The 19,829-nt window shown below is 50.6% G+C and overlaps 1 protein-coding gene across 2 annotated transcripts; it reads left to right on the top strand.

Annotated features, from left to right (window-relative positions):
• Positions 1-585: 585 nt before the first annotated feature.
• RCN3 (reticulocalbin 3) lies at positions 586-14,388 on the top strand. 2 transcript variants are annotated; one of them, XM_044256877.1, is made up of 7 exons: positions 586-658; positions 1,079-1,326; positions 3,361-3,563; positions 4,884-5,056; positions 10,679-10,739; positions 13,385-13,584; positions 13,809-14,388. In XM_044256877.1, the coding sequence occupies exons 2-7, from the start codon at positions 1,085-1,087 to the stop codon at positions 13,914-13,916; spliced, it is 987 nt and encodes a 328-aa protein (XP_044112812.1). In that variant the 5' UTR covers positions 586-658; positions 1,079-1,084; the 3' UTR covers positions 13,917-14,388. The 2 variants fall into 2 exon arrangements, with proteins under 2 accessions (XP_044112812.1, XP_044112811.1); XM_044256876.1 differs by having other exon boundaries at positions 586-668.
• Positions 14,389-19,829: the final 5,441 nt, after the last annotated feature.

The raw sequence follows: 19,829 nt of genomic DNA, 5'->3' as shown, positions 1-19,829 counted from the left end.
GAGTTGGACCTGTCACCTTGGGTGGAGCGGAAGAGAAGCATTGTTCCCTCTTTGAGGGAAGGGGATGCCTCCTCTGGCCCCTTGGTTCCCTTCTTTCTTAAACCGTACTCACAAAGGAAAAGATAAAAATACACCTCTGGGGCGCCTGGCCTCAGTCGGAAGAGGATGCGACTCTTGATCTTGGGGTGGTGAGCTCCAGCTTCGCCCTCAGTGTAGAGAGTACTTAAATAAATAAATAAATAAATAAATAAATAAACAAAACAACCCCAACCTCCAAAAAACCCCAAACCACCTCCCAAGAGGCTTGGGGAAATAGTACCGCTGGACGTGGTCGGTGGTCTGGCAGGGCGCTGCGACGCCTGCCGGGAGTTGTAGTTCTGGGCATCCGCGTCTCTCCCGGGCCGCCCACCCGCCTGCCCTGGGAAGCCGGGCGGAACCTCTGGGGCCGCGCTCCCCTCTGTGGACGTGGCGTCGGGGCCCGCGGCCTTCGCCGAGCTCACCGGCCCCGCCCCTTGGGGTCCTGCTGAGCGCTCATTGGTAGGAGGGCGGGGTCTCGGCGCTGCTGGAGGTGGGGCCTGGCTGGAGAGCCGCTAAATTGGGCATCTTTTCAGAGAAAGCAGAGCCCACTGTGTAGAGCGAAGTGAAGCTGGCTAAACTGGTAAAGGAAGGTGAGGGCGGGTGGCTTGCCCAGGGAGGACGGTCCGGGTTCTTTCAAGCCGGGAAAGTGGGTCCGGGCTGCAAATAACGCCTGGGGGCCTGCATGATTGCTCTCTGGACCCGACCCCGCCCCGCAGTGTGCGTGGGAAGTGCGCCACGTCTCGCGCTTGGAAACCCCCCACCAGCGGCTCCGGGACCCGTCTGGGACTCCCTCAGAAGATTCAGTCACTACCTCTGCTTTTACCTCTGAGAACCCCGCCCCCCTTTTTCCCACCCCCGGCCCTTCTTGAGCCCTAAACTTTGTGGCCAGCTACCATCTCTCTGTCTTGTCTTCGGTCTCTCCGCCCCAACCCCCATTCTCCTGTCCTGTCTCTGTTGTTTTTCCTGTGACCCCTGACTTTTAGCCTCCACTGCTCCCTAGGGACTGATGATGTGGCAACCATCACTTCTGCTGTTGCTGCTGCTGCTGAGGCGCGGTGCCCAGGGCAAGCCATCCCCTGATGCAGGCCCTCAAGGCCAGGGGAGGGTACACCAGGCGGCCCCCCTGAGCGAGGCTCCTCATGATGACGCCCACGGGAATTTCCAGTACGACCATGAGGCTTTCCTGGGACGAGAAGTGGCCAAGGAATTCGACCAGCTCAGCCCAGAGGAAAGCCGAGCACGTCTGGGGTAGGAGAGAGACGGAGGGGAGGATTCAGGGTTGTAATTTTTACAAAATTACAAATTACAAAGGTAATATTTGAGCCGTGTGGATATACAGGGTAATAGCACTCCAAGCAGAGGGAACTGTAAGTGCAAAGGCCCTGAGGCAGGAACAGGCCTGATATTTGCAGAATAGTGAGGCCCATGTGGCTGGAACCCAGTGATCCAAGAGGAGAATGTGGAAGGTGATGGCAGAGAAGGGAAAAAGGTCAGGGCCTTCAGGCCACAGTGAAGATTTCAGCGTTTCTCTGAGGGAGATGAGAGCCATGGGAGGACTCTAAGCAGAGGGAGGGTGTGAGCTGACTTAGGTTTCAACAGAATCCTTCTGGTTGCCTTTCGGGGAACAGACTAGGTGAGGAAGCATCTGCAGCGGTGCAGTTGGAATACAGGAGGGGATGATGACTAGATCAGAATGGAGAAAGTGGTGCTGACTGCTGGCTGGGAGGCTGTGCGTGGATGGGACTGGGTGAAGGAGGGAGGCAGAAAGGCAGCATAACAGGCTTCACTATTGGCGTAGCGTTGCTGCAATGCATGGCGCTGTTCTAAGTGCTTTACAAGGGTTAATTTCTTTAATCCCCACAACCAGACTTAAGGGTAGGTTCTATCATTTATCTGCTATTTTACAGAGGGGTAGACTGAGGCACAGAGAGGTTTCAGTGGCTTGCCCACTGTCACACAGCCAGCAAGATGAGGCGATAGGATTTGAACCTAAAATATCTTGCCGTGGAGCCCACGGTCTTAACAACAGCTTGAACCTCAGGATAGCATGGGAATCCCGGGACTCCAGCTCCAGACTGATCAGAGCAGACACAGCCTGTCGCGCGTGGGTTGCAGGGGCTGGCGATCTGGGCACAGCCGTGTGGGAGTCGACCCTGGGAACTGGGTTGCGGGGTTTAAGGACGGTAACCAAGAGGAGCGCTCCTTGTGGGCTCTGTGAGCGGTTGGGTAAGGACCCAAACCAGTGGCGGGAGTGGCCAGGGGACGGGGGAGGAGGCCTGGCAGCAGATCGGAGCTGCCGGAGAGAAGGTGCGCGAGGAACGGCCTTCAGGGTCTTCATAGACCGGACGGTGCCCATGATCCGGCCGAAAGCAGGAGGAAGGAACTGATGGTGGCGTTGCGGGTGATGGTCCTCGGGCGAAGCCTGAGACTGTCTGGAGGAAGTGGGGGAAGCGGCGGGACGCAGCACGGGGTCGGGCCGGAGGTAGAGGGGCCTGAAATAGGCCCGCGCAGCCAGGCCAGCGGGACAGCGGGGTGGGGGTGGGGGTGGAAGGGATGACCTGAAGACCCAACGCGCCTGAAAGGGCGAGGGGTCGGTGTGCGCGTGGCCGTGGCCATCAAGAGTTCAGAGAGAGGGGCGCCTGGGTGGCTCAGTGGGTTAAAGCCTCTGCCTTCAGCTCAGGTCATGATTCCAGGATCCTGGGATCGAGCCCCACATCGGGCTCTCTGCTCTGCGGAGAGCCTGCTTCCTCCTGTCTCTCTGCCTGCCTACCTGCCTATTTGTGATCTCTCTCTCTGTCAAATAAATAAATAAAATCTTAAAAACAAAAAAAAGAGTTCAGAGAGAGGCTTGGCCTAGGGGACTGGCGGGCGAGGGGTGCGATGTGACACCTCCTCCTTGCCCCCACCCCAACTCGGACAAATGAGAGAGGGGAGCAAGTGAAGGCCCGGGGCGGGGGCGGGGTGACGGGTGTGGTGGTCCTGGATTGCTTTAGGTCCTTCCCCCAACCAGGGCGTGTAGAGGACCGCAGCGCCGCTGTAGACCCGCAGCGCCAGGATTGAGGGGGCGGAGTTCTGTCCTGGGCGTGGCCCGGGATTGACCGGTGTCTCCCCTCCGTGCGCGGGCAGCTCTGGGACCGTTTTATCAACCCAGTATTGTGTGTGTGGGGGGGTGTTGGTGTTCAGATGGGGGCGTGGCTCCGTGTGAGGGGCGGAGCCTGGGCGAAGGCGCGTCTCCTGGTGGGCGGAGTCTGCGACTGACGTGTGCCCCGCCCCGACTCGCAGGCGCATCGTGGACCGCATGGACCGTGCAGGGGACGGGGACGGCTGGGTGTCGCTGGCCGAGCTCCGTGCTTGGATCGCTCACACGCAGCAGCGGCACATACGGGACTCGGTGACCGCGGCCTGGAACACGTACGACACGGACCGCGACGGGCGCGTGGGTTGGGAGGAGCTGCGCAACGCCACCTATGGCCACTACGCGCCGGGTACGCGGCGAGATCCCGACTCTTGCTCCCCCGAAAACACACACATTGTGACCTTGACCTTTTTGACAGCCTCATTCTGAGAATCTTTAGCCTACGAAACAGAATCCCTTACCTTTGCTTCTAACTCTTGATCAAGTTCTACCCACTTCCAGTACTCCATCACCGGAAACTCCCAATCCCTGATCTCTGGCTTCTCACTCGTGATGGCATCCACGACCTCTGTTACCGTGACTGGGGGATCCTTGCCAGGGACATCTACCTCCCATGCTCTGTCATCCTGACCGCTGATCTCTGACAGAACCCCAAATCCTGGGGCTCCTGGGTGGCTTGTAGGTTAAGCATCTGTCTTCAGCTCAGGTTATGATCCTGGGGTCCTGGGCTCGAGTCCTGCATCATGCTCATTGCTCAGCAGGGAGGCTGTTTCTCCTTTTTCATCTGCTGCTCCTCCTGCTTATGCTTTCTTGCTCTCTATCAAATGAATAATATCTTGAAAAAAAAACCCCTCAAATCCATTTACCCCATGCCCCCACTGTGTTCCCTCTTGTCTGTCCCCATGCCCCAGCCCGGCGACCCCCACTGCTCTTGTTTTCTTCCTTGTGGACCCTCCCTCCCCACTCCTCTTCCAGTCTGTCCTTCATATATCACAGAGGCGTCTTCCCACCCATGGAGTTGATCCTAATTCTCCCCTGCTCGCTGCTCTTCATGGCTCCCCCCGGGTCTCCAGAAGAGACACCCAGCTCCTCAGCCCAGCCTGGCCCACCCCTCTGGCTATGTTTTTCTGCATTTTCTGGCCAACAAAGTGGACCTTCTGTAGTTTCCCTGAACTCAGGAGCTCTTCAAACCTCCACATTCCGCTCATACCCTTTCCTTTCTTGAAAACCCCCTTCTCCTATTCTCTGTCCTATAACCTGAGTCTGTATACCTTAAAGCACCAGAGGGTGACCTTGGGGCCCAAAGGGCCAGTGTCCGCTCAGAGCTCCTTTCCTGGCTGCATGACTTCGGGCTGGTTATTTCTTCTCTGTGGGAATCCATTTTCTCCTTCATAAAGTGAGAATAGATGAAAAGCCTCTCTTGACTTACTTTTTGTGAGAATAAAATGCAATTTTGTAGGGAAAGAGCTTTGCATATAATAAGCTTTCATGACAAGGTTGCTAATATAAGTAAACAATGAATATATATTATTACAAGTTCTGTGGGGGCCTTCCTGCCCTGATTCTACTGAGATGAATCCTTTGTCTTTTCCCTCAACTTGACTGGCATTCTTTCCAGTAAAACACAGCTGAAAGAGATTGTGTTTTAAGAAATTGTCCCCTTCCCCAGGTGAGGAATTTCATGACGTGGAGGACGCTGAGACCTACAAGAAAATGCTGGCTCGGGACGAGCGGCGTTTCCGGGTGGCGGACCAGGATGGGGACTCGATGGCCACGAGGGAGGAGCTGACAGCCTTCTTGCATCCCGAGGAATTCCCTCACATGCGGGACATCGTGATTGCTGTGAGTTGGGCCCGAGGAGAAGGCTCACCACTTCCCACCCACTTCCTGGGACCCGGGCTTCTGAGGTCAGGCCCAGCCCACCAGTGTTTACCTGGTTTTCAAGCACCTTCCCCAGGGAACCTAGCCTGCAAACAGATCCGTGGAGGGCAACCTCTCCCCTGCCCATCGCCTGCCTGACCTCCTCGTGTCTGATCTCTCCTGGGTCTGCCTTCCCCTTCCTGTCTTCACGTTTGGAGTCCAGGCCCCCGGCCCGAAAACACATTCCCCAGAAGTGCCTCGGGGAGCCCCAGTCCTGGCCAAACCCCTGAAAAACCCCAACCCCGCACATGGAGTGTCTACTCTGAGGCCATTTCTGCTGACCCCTTTTATCTTCTTATTCCTTTATAATTTTTGTGCCAACCCCAATTCCTTCTCCGTTTTATAGTGGCAGGTTTTGTTTTGTTTTGTTTTGTTTTTTAGAGAGAAAGGGGGGAGGTACAGAGAGAGAGGGAGAGAGAATCTTAAGCAGGCTCCATGCCCAATGTGGATCCTGACTTGGGGCTCAATCTCATGACTTGGAGATCATAACCTGAGCCAAAATCAAGAGCTGGACACATAGCTAACTGAGCCACCCAACTTCCCCAGTAGTGGAAGGATTTTTTTCTCCTTCATTTTTTTCCCCCAACAGACCTGAAGTTTTTATTTTTATTTTATTTTAAAAGGTTTTATTTTATTTTATATTTATTTAAAGATTTTATTTACTTATTTGAGAGAGAAAGAGTGAGAGAGTACACACAGAGGGAGAGAGAAAAGCAGGCACCCTGCTGAGCCGGGGGCGCCTGACTCGGGACTTGATCCCAGGACCTTGGGACCATGACCTGAGCTGAAGGCAGACTCTTTTTTTTTTTTTTTAAGGGGGTCCCATGCTCCAACTGAGCTGGGCAGGTGTCCTTTTTTTTTTTTTTTTTTTTTTTTTTTAAGATTTTATTTATTGGGGCGCCTGGGTGGCTCAGTGGATTAAGCCGCTGCCTTCGGCTCAGGTCATGATCCCAGTGTCCTGGGATCGAGCCCCGCATCGGGCTCTCTGCTCAGCAGGGAGCCTGCTTCCCCTTCTATCTCTGCCTGACTCTCTGCCTACTTGTGATCTCTCTCTCTGTCAAATAAATAAATAAAATCTTAAAAAAAAAAAAAAAAGATTTTATTTATTTATTTATTTGACAGACAGAGATCACAAGTAGGCAGAGAAGCAGGCAGAGAGAGAGGAGGAGGGGTGCCTGAGTGGCTCAGGGGGTTAAGCCTCTGTCTTCAGCTCAGGTCATGATCTCAGGGTCTTGGGATCAAGCCCCACATCAGACTCTGCTCAGCAGGGAGCCTGCTGCCTCCTCTCTCTCTGCCTGCCTCTCTGTCTACTTGTGATCTCTGTCTGTCAAATAAATAAATAAAATCCTTAAAAAAAAAAAAGAGAGAGAGAGGAGGACGCAGGCTCCCTGCTGAGCAGAGATCCCGATGTGGTGCTTGATCCCAGGACTCTGGGATCATGACCTGAGCCGAAGGCAGAGGCTTTAAACCACTGAGCCACCCAGGTGCCCCAGATTTTATTTTTAAATAATCTCCAGATCTGCTCTGGAGCTCAAATCCATAACCCCAAGATCAAGAGTCACATTTTCCACCAACTGAGCTGGCCATATGCCCCAGGCCTTAATTTTTAGAGCAGGTTTAGGTTCAGGAGACCATATTAGCAAGGGGTCCACAGATTTCCCACACTGCCCCTGCCCCCACATGCACACCCTCCCCCCATCAACATCGTGCACCAGAGTGGGACTCTCGATTCAGTGGACAGACCAAAACCCACACGTCACCACCCAAAGTCCATAGTTCACATGAGGGTTCACTCTTTGTGGAAGGATTTACACCCATTTCTACCATGCCTAAATTTTCACTGACTGTTATTATTATTGTTATTTTAAATTTTATTTATTTACTTGACAGAGAGCGAGAGAGCACTTAAGCAGGGGGGAATGGTGAGCAGAGGGAGAGGGAGAAGCAGGCTTCCCACTGAGCAGGGAGCCTGAGGCACGACTCAATCCATGACCTGAGCTGAAGACAGACATTTAACCAACTGAGCCACCCAGGCGTCCCCAAAAATTATTATTTTAAAAATTATTTTTAAAATGTAGTTTTGGGGCACCTGGGTGGCTCAATTGGTTAAGCATCTGCCTTTGGCTCTGATCATGACCCCGGGGGTCCTGGGATCGAGCCCCTGTCAGGCTCCCTGCTCAGCAGAGAGTCTGCTTCTCCCTCTGCTCTCTCTCTCTCAAATAAATAAATAAAATCTTTAAAAAAAATAAAAAATGAGGGCGCCTGGGTGGCTCAGTGGGTTAAAACCTCTGCCTTTGGCTCAGGTCATGATCTCAGGGTCCTGGGATCAAGCCCCACATCAGGCTTTCTGCTCAGCAGGGAGCCTGCTTCCCCCTCTCTCTCTGCCTGCCTCTCTGCCTACTTGTGATCTCTGTCAAATAAATAATAAATAAAATCTTAAAAAAAAATAATGTAGTTGAATGTCTAAAATAGCTAACATACTAATGTGTTTAAATGCCCAAAGGACCCCAGAAAACTGGATAACCCTCTACCTTTCCCATCTCCACGGCCTTATCTTGTGGCTCCATTTCCACAGCTGGTGTGAGGGTCTGTGGCAAGCCTGTTAGGATCAAGGGCTCTGGGGCTAGGAGGCCTGGGTTCAAGTCCCAGCCCTGCAGCTTCCTGGCTGTGTGACCCTGGTCAAGTTACTTAACTTCTCTGGGCCTGTTCTTCATCTGTAAAATTGTGGTACTGATAACTATTCCTACATCAGGGCTGGTTGTAGGGACTAGATGAGTTAATACACATAAACCTACAAAATTGGTGATAAATGCTCCTTACGTCACATTGCATACATGTGACAGTATAGCTACTGGAGAAAACTTCCAGCAGTAGAATCCCTGCTCCCACTGGGATATGTGTTTGCAGTTGCTTCCGATATTTCTCAGGCATTTTACTGACCCGATGTGTGCACCATTGAGGTGGGCCTTCCGGCCCATTCCAGAGGTGACTACAATCCAGAGAGGAGAGAGGTCATTAACCCAGCCTTCTCGAACCCACTAGACTCCCCACCCTCCAAAACCCAAAGTCCTTTTTTTATAGCAGATAATGTTGAAATACCTTTTACGCCCCTGAGTCGAGGTTTTTTTCTTTTAAGATTTTGTTTTGTAAGTAATCTCTACCTCCAACGTGGAACTTGAACTTACAACCCCAAGACCAAGAGCCACATGCTCTACTGACTGAGTCAGCCAGGGGCCCCCTGAGTTGAGATTATTTAACAGACCCTGACAGCATGTGCTGTGTACCAGGAGCACCGTGGTAACACCTTGACCTAAGTATTAGCCTGAGTGAATCCTCATGGCAACCATATGGGGGTGGGCTAACATCTTCATTTTATTTATTATTTTTTTAAGATCTCATTTATTAGAGAGAGAGAGAGAAAGCGCACCACACGTGCACGCATGAGTGGGGGAGGAGCAGAGGGAGAGGAAGAAGCAGAATCCTGGCTGAGCAGGGAGTCCAATGTGGGGGCTCCCAGGATCCCAGGGTCATGACCTGAGCCAAAGGCAGACGCCTAACCAACTGAGCCGCCCAGGCACCCTCCCATCTTCATTTTATAGATGAGGACACCTAGGCACAGAGAGATGGGGAGACTTGCCTGAGATCACCCAGACCAGATGTGCCCCAGCTCGGATTTGAACCCCGGCAATTGAATCCATGATCCACACCAACGGTCAACAAACTGTCTAACCCATAGCAGAATCCAGCCCACAACTTGTTTTTGCAAATAAAGTTTTATTGGTATATGGCCATGATCCTAGGCTTCCATGCGCCACAACCAGAGAGCTGTTGTGTCATTTCAGCAGAGACCATACAGCACACAAACTCAGAACTATTTCCTCTCCGGCCCTTTTTGGGAAGTTTGCTGAGGCCTTGTCTAAACTCTGCTGTCCTCTTTTACATTCGTTTATATTGAGGGTCACTTAGAGGGCCCTCTGGCTGGCTCAGTCAGACCATGTGACTCCTGATCTCAGAGGCAGGAGTTCAAGAGGCACACTGGGCATGGAGCCTACTTAAAAAAAGTAATAATAATAAAAAAAAAGTCACTTATAAGAAATAACAAGAATTCCAATATATAAGTGCTACAGAGTTACCAGCTTTACCAAATAACAAAGGGCATTCAATTATACTTGAATTTGTAACAAGTAATGTAACCAATTTTTTTAGTATAAGTATGTCCCACACAAAATTTGGGATATACTTATGTTTTAAAAAAATACCTGAAATTCAAATTAACTGTACCCAGTAGCATAAGTATGTTCCGGATATTGTGTGGAGCGTCCTTATTCTAAAGAATTATTGGGGGGCACCTGGGTGGCTCAGTGGGTTAAGCCGCTACCTTCGGCTCAGGTCATGATCTTGGGGTCCCGGAATCGAGTCCCACATCGGGCTCTCTGCTCAGCAGGGAGCCTGCTTCCTCCTCTCTCTCTCTCTGCCTGCCTCTCTGCCTACTTGTGATCTCTCTCTGTCAAATAAATAAATAAAATCTTAAAAAAAAAAAAAGAATTATTGGGGTGCCTGGGTGGCTCAGTGGGTTGAGCCTCTGCCTTCAGCTCGGGTCATGATCCCGGGGTCCTGGGATCAAGCCCCACATTAGGCTCTTCACTTGGGCGGAGCCTGTTTCCCCCTCTCTCTCTGCCTGCCTCTCCGCCTACTTGTGATCTCTGTCTGTCAAATAAATAAATAAAAGCTTTAAAAAAAGATAAAGAATTTTTAGTTGTTCCTCTGAAAGTTGGACATAAGTGAGCATCCTGCATTTTTTTCTGGCAACCCTAAAATGTTGGAGCTTTCTTTGTAAGGAAGGCACAGTGGCGTGTTAGACCCTACCCCATCCTACAGTGAGTTTGAATATAAAAGTGGGGGAACAGGGGCGCCTGTGTGGCTCAGTCAGTTAAGCATCTGATCTTGATTGTGGCTCAGGTCAAGGTCTCAGGGTCATGAGATCGGCCCCCTCAGGCCCAGCTCAGTGGGTAGTCTGTTTCCCCTCTCCCTCTGTCCTTTACTCCCTCTCCCAAATAATAAACAAGCACATCTTAAAAAGTGGGGAACAGAAGCTGTTTGCCCAAGAAGTGGAGAGAAAACTGAGAGCAGAGAGGTACTGAGCCTGGGTCACAGTGGGCCACCAAGTGTGTCTCGCTCTGACGTAAAATGGAGCTGGGGTCTGGGCTCTGCTAAACAGGAAGGGGCTCCTGCCCTTGGAGAGCGTTTGCTGTTGGGTGTGAGAAAAGCGTGAGGGAGACAGGACAAGTCTTCTTGGGTGGAAGCAAGGATATCTGGGTTCTCTGACCCTCACCCACTAAGGGCAGGTAGAACCCATGTCATTATATGCCCTAGAAAGCCACCCAACCTCTAACCCTACCCGGGACAGGTAGACCCCACTGAGACTGCTCTGACGCCTGCCCATACAGCCAACCCCGAGCCAGATTCCCTGAGAGAACTTCACATCCCAGCCCCAGGGGCCCAGCCTTCCTCAGGAGCCAGCCCCAATGCCTTTCTTTCCCCCAGGAAACCCTGGAGGATCTGGACAAGAACAAGGATGGCTACGTCCAAGTGGATGAGTATATCGGTGAGTAGAAGCTGACCCCTCCCTGAGAACGCCTGTCCTCCCCCAGGCAGCCCAGAGTATACCACCCACAGGAGAGCAGCAGCCCTCTGAAGTGGGAGCAGGGACGCTGCTTCAGTTCCAGTAGCCACCAAACATTAATTGAGCACCTACTGTGTGCTGGGCCCTAAAAGTATTTATCGATCACCCACTGTGTGTGGTGCCCTGCTAACATTGATTGAGTATGTATATTTGTCAGGCCCAGCAAATCTTTACCAAGCACCTACTCTGTGCCAGGCCCAGGAAACATTTATCCAGGACCTTCTGTGGGCCAGACCAAAAAAGCACCTATTAAGCGCCCACTGTGTGCCAGGTCCAGGAAACATGTATTGAGCTCCTACTGCATGTTTGTGGTTGAGGACACAGCAGAGAATATCACAGACCGGCTTCCTTCCTGGGAGAGTCTGGATTATCTGCAGCATTAAGCCTCAGAGGCTACATTGGCTGGGGATGAGGAGATTGTCTTGAGTCTGGCATTTGCACAGCAAAGACTGTGTCTCCTGTTACTCAGGACTGGGGGGCCCCTCACAACAACCCCAGATTTCCCCTGGGCCCTGCCTCTACTCCTGCCCTCTGGGGGCAAAGAATTTGGTTGAGGGGAAAGCTGTTAAACATGGATATTTGTACGAACTGGAAAACACTTTTCTATGGCCTGTTTTTATGGAACAAACCCTCAGGCAGAACATTTTTATTTAAGCATAATTTATCTTCCTTACATCTGTGAGAAAGATAGAAGTCTTTTTTTTTTTTGGTCAGAAAAAATTCAGGGATCATCACTGAGTCACACACCTTGTTGCCACAGGCGAGGCTCTGTCCTAAGTGGCGAGCAGCTAGAAAATTGGTTTCATCCCCGTGGCAACCGACAAGAGGGGTGTTATCACCCCTTTTCACAGATGAGGAAGCTGAGGCCTGAGGGGTAGATACTTGGCTGAGGTGGAGCAGGATGGCAGTCCCAGCAGGCCGAGACCGAGGTCCCACCCTTGCCCCCTGGGCCTCTCCTTTCCCTGTGGGGTTCTGGGGAGACAGATGTAGGCCGCACCCCAGAACTCCCCAGAGTAATGTAATTTCGCAACTGTTGGATGATAGAGGGAAGGATATGAGCCAGGAAGATGGAGGGGGCGTCCTGGGCTCTGACCCCAGCTGGGAGAGCAGGTGGGTGGCATGTCCGGGAAGGTGGGAGAGGTGGGGGTGCACCGTGCTCAAGGGTGTAGGTTCTAGAACAAGTGTGCTGTGTCTCCCACCTGCCACCTCCCAGCCATGGGTCTGGAAATGAGTTCCTCAACCTGTACTTACCTGTAGAGGCCGCAGTAGAGGGGGCACCCGGGCGGCTCAGTAGGTTAAGCGTGTGCCTTTGACTCAGGTCATGATCCCACTGTCCTGGGATTGAGCCCCGCATCAGGCTCCCTGCTTGGTGGGGAGTCTGCTGCTCCCCCTGTTTGTGCTCTTTCTCTCTCTCTGACACATAAATAAATAAAAATTTTAAAAATGGTGGGAGTAGGGTACCCAGCTCCTACAATGACTTCTGGTCAACCCAGATGCCCCTGGGGGATGAATGCTAAGTGAAGGTAGGAGAGCTGTACAATGGGATGTTATTCAGCCATAAAAGGGGAGGAAGTACTCATCGGCTACAGTGTGGGTAAGTCTAGTCAACTAGGTCTCACACCCCAAACCTATGACACCCCAAACTAATGTAACACTGTGGTCAGCTACACTTGAATACAAAATAAAAACACTGTGGCAAGTGAAAGAAGCCAGACACAGAGAGCCACACTCTAATTGTATGGAGACAGGAATTAGATTATTCATGGACTGGGGCTGGGGTGGGGGTGGCAGTGTAGGCGGGGTCCCTTCTCAGTGGGAAAGGGGTCTCCTTTGGGAGGATGAAAATGTTCTGGATGGATGTGCTCTCTCTCTCTCTGTGTCAAATAAATAAGTCTTTTTTTTTTAATAAAGATTTTATTTATTTGAGAGAGAGCACAAGCAGGGGGAAGAGCAGAGGGAGAGGGACAGGGAGAGAGAGAAGCAGGCTCCTGTAGAACAGGGAGCCAGATGTGGAGCTTGATCCCAGGACTCTGGGATCATGACCTGAGCAGAAGGCAGCCGCCTTTTTTTTTTTTTTTTTTTAAAGATTTTATTTATTTATTTGACAGGGAGAGAGAGCAAGGTAGGCAGAGGGGCAGGCAGAGGGAGAGGGAGAAGCAGGTTCTTCGCAGAGCAGAGAGCCCAATGCAGGACTCCATCACAGGACCCTGAGATCATGACCCCAGCCCAAGGCAGCTGCTTAACTGACTGAGCCACCGAGGTGTCCCAAGGGAGCTTCTTAAAGTGGAGTGAGCGGTTCGAAAGGTGGCTTTTTAGTATCTCCTCACCAGGCCCAGGCCCCTGTCCCAGGCAAACAGATTGACAGCCGGTCAAGGAAATGATCAACCCGTCCAGTCCCTTTCGCCCTACCCGTGCTGGTCCGGCAGAGGAGGAGCCTGAGGCCGGAGAGAAGGGGCACTGGGCTGCGGGGGGTGCCTACGGTTGGGAGGCGGCAGGGCAGGGACCGAGCCCGGGGGTGCCCGCTGGCCCCGAACCCAGCCTAACATCGCCCCTGTCGCCCGGCACAGCGGATCTGTACTCGGCCGAGCCCGGGGAGGAGGAGCCCGCCTGGGTGCAGACGGAGCGGGAGCAGTTCCGGGACTTCCGCGATCTGAACAAGGACGGGCGGCTGGATGGCAGCGAGGTGGGCCACTGGGTGCTGCCCCCCGCCCAGGACCAGCCGCTGGTGGAGGCCAACCACCTGCTGCACGAGAGTGACACGGACAAGGTGCGCATAGGGGGCTGCTGTGCAGGCGTGGCCGGACTGGCCTGGAGCTGCCCTGGGGTCCTGCTGGACCAGGGATGAATGAGGAAAGGGGTTGGGGGGGTGGTGGAAAAGGAGGGACAGAGACCCCCCCACCCCCCGTGGATGGGGGGCAGACTAAGGCTCAGAGATGAGTCTTCCAGGCAGGGCCCCTAGTCACCCCTGCTACCCTCTGACCCTCCCTCCAGGATGGGCGTTTGAGCAAGGCCGAGATCCTCAGTAACTGGAACATGTTTGTGGGCAGCCAGGCCACCAACTACGGCGAGGACCTGACACGCCACCACGATGAGCTGTGAGCCCACCCCCCATGTGTGTGCTACAGCCTTGTAGCCCCAGGGGATGACCTGAGGAGGGGCCCCCTGTGACCAGGCCGCCCCTCCCTGTCTGGACCTGTGGGGTGTGGACACCCGCACCCGCGTCCCTCTGCCATTGAGCTCTCAGGGACCCACCAGGTCAGCGTCTCTAAGACACTGCAGTCCCTCCCAGCCCTTCCCACCCTGCCCCCAGGAGTCTCGTAGACCCCAAGGGCGAGTGAACAATCCGTTTCTCACTGGTAAAATCACCCAGCCCAGACCAGGGAGGGGCTCCCAAACCAAGCTCAGCCTCCAGGAGCCTCCACCCACCACCCCAGTGCCCCATCCCAGCCTCACACCACACAGCAGAGAAATCCACCCCAACCCCCCCCACTCCTGCCCTTGACTCACCCGAGGGCACTGGCCCCAGAATGCCTCCTCTCTGCCACGGAGGCAATAAACTCCAGTGCTGGGGTCTTGTCTGTGTGTGTCTTAGGGGGGACAGGGGCCTCAGGGAGGAATCGGGGGCTGTGGCTGGGCGTTGTGGGGACTGCGGTGCTGAAGGAGAGATCGGGCATTTGGAAAGGGGACTCAGGGTGTTAGCAGGCTTTGAGGGCACTACTGGAGACGGAAAGTAAAACTAGCAGGCTGGACCCAGCCATGAGCAAGCCAGACACAAGGTTCTAGATGGTGCAGGAAGGCAATGCTCTATTGAGTGCCCTGGAGGGGCTGTGCTGGTGAACAGAGGTGGAGGCCCTGGGGAGATCTGGAGGGAGAGCCGGCGGGGCAGAAGGAACAGAAGGGGCCCTGAAGCCAGAGTGTGTCGTGTGTGTGTGTGTATCAGCCAGCAGGCCAGTGTGGCTGGAATGGAGTCAGCAAGTGGGACTGGTGGGGAGGTGACTGGGAGTGGGTCATACAAGGTCTTGGGGATAGGTCCTCAGGTCCCTTTGTGGTGGGACAAGATCGCTAGAGGCAGAGACTCAGAGAGACATGGACAGAGTTTACTCTCAGGGAGCTGGGAGTTCCTGGAGGGTCCTGGGGAGAGGAGTAGATGTGAGCCATGAGGCGTCTTGGGTTATAACAGAGTCTCCTTGCTGCTGAGTTGAGGTGGGGACAGAAGGACGGATATTATTCCTCCTGCAGTCCCATGAGACCCACTTGTCAAATTGTCCTCTAGAGGGGCATCCGATGGCTCAGTTGGTTTCATGTCTGACTCTTGATTTTGCTCAGGTCATGATCTAGGGTTGTGAGATCGAGACTGGTGTCCGGCTCCATGCTCAGTGGGGAATCAGCTTGAGATTCTCTCCCTCCTCCTGCCCCTCCCCCACTTGCATGTGCTTGTGTGTTCTCTCTTGCTCTCTCTTTTTCTCAAATAAATAAGGGGCATCTGGATGGCTCAGTGGGTTAAGAGTATGACTCTTGATTTTGGCTCAGGTCATGATTTGGGGGTCATGAGCTGGAACCCCAGGTCCGGCTGTGTGCTGGGCATGGAGGCTGCTTGAGATTCTCTCCCTCTCTCTCTCCCCTGCCCCACCTCTCTCCCTCTCTCTGGAGCGGGGGGGGGGGGGGAAGTATCAATGTTGGCTTACCAGTTATAACAAAGTACCACACTAAAGCACTATGCTAATAAGAGGAGAAACTGGGGTGGGGTGTAGGGGCTACACCTGGGAACTCTCTGTTCTTTTCTCTCATTTTCTGTAAACCCCAAGCTGCTCTTAAAAATAAAGCCTATTTGGGTCCCTGAGTGGCTCAGTCGGTTAAGCATCTGCCTTCTGCTCAGGTCATGGTCCCGAGGTCCTGGGATCGAGTCCCACATCAGACTCCCTGCTCTGTGGGAAGTCTGCTTCTCCCTCTTCCTGCTACTCCCCCTGCTTGTGCTCTCTCCCTGTCAAATAAATAAATAAAATATTTTTTAAAAAAAAGCCTATTTGGGATGCCTGAGTGGCTCAGTCGGATAAGGATCTGCCTTTGGCTCAGGTCACGATCCCAGAGTCCTGGGATTGAGTCCCATATCGTGAGGAGTCTGCTTCTCCCCCTGCCTGCCACTCCCTCTGCTTGTGCTCTCTCTCTGACAAATAAATTAAAATAAAAAAAAATAAAGCCTATTGGTTTAAAAAAAACATAAGTAACTAAAATAGAAAATATAGTCAAATAATAAATCTCCCTTATTTGATGTTTTTTGTTTTCCTTCTTGGGGAAAGAGATGGAAACAAGCCAGGATGAGACTGTAAACATATAGACCAATGTGGGGAAAATTGGCATCTTAACAGTATTATATTTTCCAATCCACGAACATAGTATATTTTTCTGGAGATACAAATGTTGGCATTCTCTCAGCAGTGTTTTGTAGTTGTCAGAGTAAAGGTGTTAAATCTTTTATTAAATTTGTTCCTAAGTATTTTCTGGGTTTTAGGGTAGGGTAAATGAAGTTATTTTTAAATTTCATGTTCTGATTTCTTGCCTCTACAATATACAATATACAATACCATTATTTTTGTATAAAAACTTTGTAACCTGTGAACTTGCCAAAATCATTCATTCATAACTTGCCATTATTCATTCTAGAATTTCTATTCTATTTTTTAAAAATATTTTATTTATTTATTTACTTGACAGAGAGAGAGAGAGAGAGCACAAGCAGGGGGAGCAGCAGAGGGAGAGGGAGAAGCAAGTTCCCTGCTTGGGGCTCGATTCTAGGACCCTGGGATCATGACCTGAGCTGAAGGCAGACGTTTAACCGACTGAGCCAGCCAGGTGGCATTCTGTTCTTTTTCATTTCATTATTTCTATACCAAGATTTCTTCTTATTCAGTAGAAACAAACTTTCTTTTAGGTTCTTTTTTTTTTTTTTTAAAGATTTTATTTATTTATTTGACAGAGAGATCACAAGTAGGTAGAGAGGCAGGCAGAGAGAGAGAGAGGAGGAAGCAGGCTCCCCGCTGAGCAGAGAGCCTGATGAGGGACTCGATCCCAGGATCCTGAGATCATGACCTGAGCTGAAGGCAGCGGCTTAACCCACTGAGCCACCCAGGCACCCTTTCTTTTAGGTTCTTGAGCATAGATATAATAACTATTTTTTACATCTATTTTTTTTTCTTGTTCCAATATATGGGTCATTTTGGTGTTGTTCTCAGTTAACTGCCTTTTCTCCTGAGAATGGGTCATATTTTCATTTTTTTTTTTTTAAGTAATGTTAGAGTGTATCCTGGATACACTGTAAAAAACTGGAGTCTGTTATGTTCCTCTGAAGAGCATCAATTATTTTTTTTCTTGAGTAACACATTAAGTTGGTAAATTCCAACTGTAATCTCTATAAAACTCCCTCCTTTAAAATTTGTGCCTCAAATTTTAGTTGACATTTTTTAAGCTTAGCTGGGCTGTTTGGAGGGTACCCCATGTGGGTGTGGCTCTGGAGGTGGGCCGGATACTTGAGCAGAGTTTATATAAAAATACTTGGAGCCAGCACCCATGCTGGATCTCTTTTCTAGATTTATACCTTTCCTGTCACTCTGCTATTTCACGCCAGGAAGACTGGATCTTCTTCTGGTGTTTTAGTTTTAGCTGCCCTTCTCAGCAGGGGCTAGAACCTACCCCCGCTTTCTTCTTGAGCAGGCTCCACTCCCAGTCGGGAGCCCTATGCCCCGCTAGTTCTCAAGAACCTGAGATCATGGCCTGAGCTGAAATCAAGCATCAGCTGCGCAATGGACTGAGCCGCACAAACGACCCATTTCTATTTTATCGAGTGTCAGTTTCTCTCCAGTTTCACGTTGCTTTCCCCGCCCCCCTCAACTTTCCAGTGCCTTTAGGTAATTGTTTTCTGGTTTTTTTTTTTTTTTTTAAAGATTTTATTTATTTATTTGGTAGAGAGAGATCACAAGCAGGCAGAGAGGCAGGCAGAGAGAGAGAGAAGGAAGCAGGCTCCCGGCTGAGCAGAGAGCCCGATGCGGGGCTCGATCCCAGGAGCCTGGGATCATGACCCGAGCCGAAGGCAGCGGCTTAACCCACTGAGCCACCCAGGCGCCCCAATTGTTTTCTGTTTTATCCAGAGTTTATAATTGCTATCTCCGATGGGGTTGGAATGTGAGTCCCTGTGCCTGAATGGTATGGTAATGTACTGCCCCCTAGTGGCTGGAGGTGGAGACCTGGTTTATGAAAGCCTAGGATAAATTTTGTAGATCTTAAAAAAAAAAAAATTGTAGATCTTTGGGGCCGCATGTTTGAAAACATTTCAGATTTTAATTTTTTTCCTCTTTTCAAATTTTCATTTAAATTCTAGTTAAAAACATTTTTCTGAATTCAAAATAATCAACAAATGACTTATGTGGAACAGCTTATGACAGAAAGCTGAACAGCATCCTGTCACCATTAGTGCCTCTCTCAGTTTTTTGATTTTTTTTTTTTGGTCTTTTACACATTTTACTTATTTTTAAGTTTTGGCAATATACCTATAGGATACAAAATTCTAAATGTGCAAGTTGTTATATGCTAAACATGAGTCTTTCTTCCACCAAGTTCGCCTCCTCACAGGCAGCCTGTACTTCTTTCCAGGGAGAAATTTACATAGATTTAGGCAAATATGTACAAACTGTTTTTCTTTTTAATAGAAAGGATAGCAGATGACTAACAATATTTTTTTAACCTTTCTTGTTTCACATAATTTTTTTTTAAGATTTTTTTTTTGACAGACAGAGATCACAAGTAGGCAGAGAGGCAGGCAGAGAGAGAGGGAAGCAGGCTCCCTGCTGAGCAGAGAGCCCAATGCGGGGCTTGATCCCAGGATCCTGGGACCATGACCTGAGCCGAAAGCAAAGGCTTTAACCCACTGAGCCACCCAGGTGCTCCTCACATAACAATTTTTTTAACTTTCATAATTTATTTTTTATTGAGATAATAAAGACCATATATTTAAATGTATTTATTTAAGTAATCTCTACACCCAACGTAGGACTCAAAGTTATTAGCCACGAGGTCAAGAGTCACATGCTTTCCTAACTGAACCATTCGGCGGGGTTGAGGGTGCCCTGGGTATATATTTTGAAGACTATTTCAATTCAACCCATAAAAATCTAACTAGTTCTCCAATGACCACCACTGAGGCTGTTTCCAGTCTTCTAAATTTTGTTTAAAGATTTTACTTATTTATTTGACAGAGAGGGACAGAGCAAGAGAGGGAACACAAGCAGGGCGAGTGGGAGAGGGAGAGGAAGAAGCAGGCTCCCCCCTGAGCAGGGAGCCCGATGCAGGACTCCTCCCAGGACCCCAGGATCATGACCTGAGCCAAAGGCAGACACCTAACTGAGCCACCCAGGTGCCCTGTTTCCAGTCTTTTCTAAACGATGTTGCACAGAAGGCTCTAGCATATCTGGAATTTTCCATGAGTTTAATTGCAGGTAAGTTCCTAGAAGTGGAATTTATGAATTTGGTGGACGTTGCCAAATTGCCAAGCACATTTGTTATTGCTGTGAATTTCAGTAAGTTTTTTAACATACCTGATGTCTGCAACTCAAGTGTTTGGTGAAATGAATTTTTACAAACCGTGCACACATGCTTGTAGCTAGTGTTCAGGTCAAGACTCAGAATATCAGGGGCACCTGGGTGGCTCAGTGGTTAAGCCACTGCCTTCGGCTCAGGTCATGATCTCGGGGTCCTGGGACAGAGCCCCGCATTGGGCTCTCTGCTCAGCAGGGAGCCTGCTTCCTCCTCTCTCTCTGCCTGCCTCTCTTCCTGCTTGTGATCTCTGTCAAATAAATTAATGAAATCTTTAAAAAAAAAAAAAAAGAAGCAGAATATCATCTCTCAGTCCCTAGCAGGGCCCAGACATGGCTTCCACAAAGATAACCACTATCTTGATTTCAAACAGCACAGTTTTTTGTTTTTTTTTTTTTTTAAAGATTTTTTATTTATTTATTTGACAGA

Source organism: Neovison vison, chromosome 7 (assembly GCF_020171115.1).
Source record: "Neovison vison isolate M4711 chromosome 7, ASM_NN_V1, whole genome shotgun sequence".
Classification (NCBI taxonomy): domain Eukaryota; kingdom Metazoa; phylum Chordata; class Mammalia; order Carnivora; family Mustelidae; genus Neogale; species Neogale vison.
Note: the sequence above shows the minus strand (reverse complement) of the source record. Positions and strands in the feature narration are given on the sequence as shown.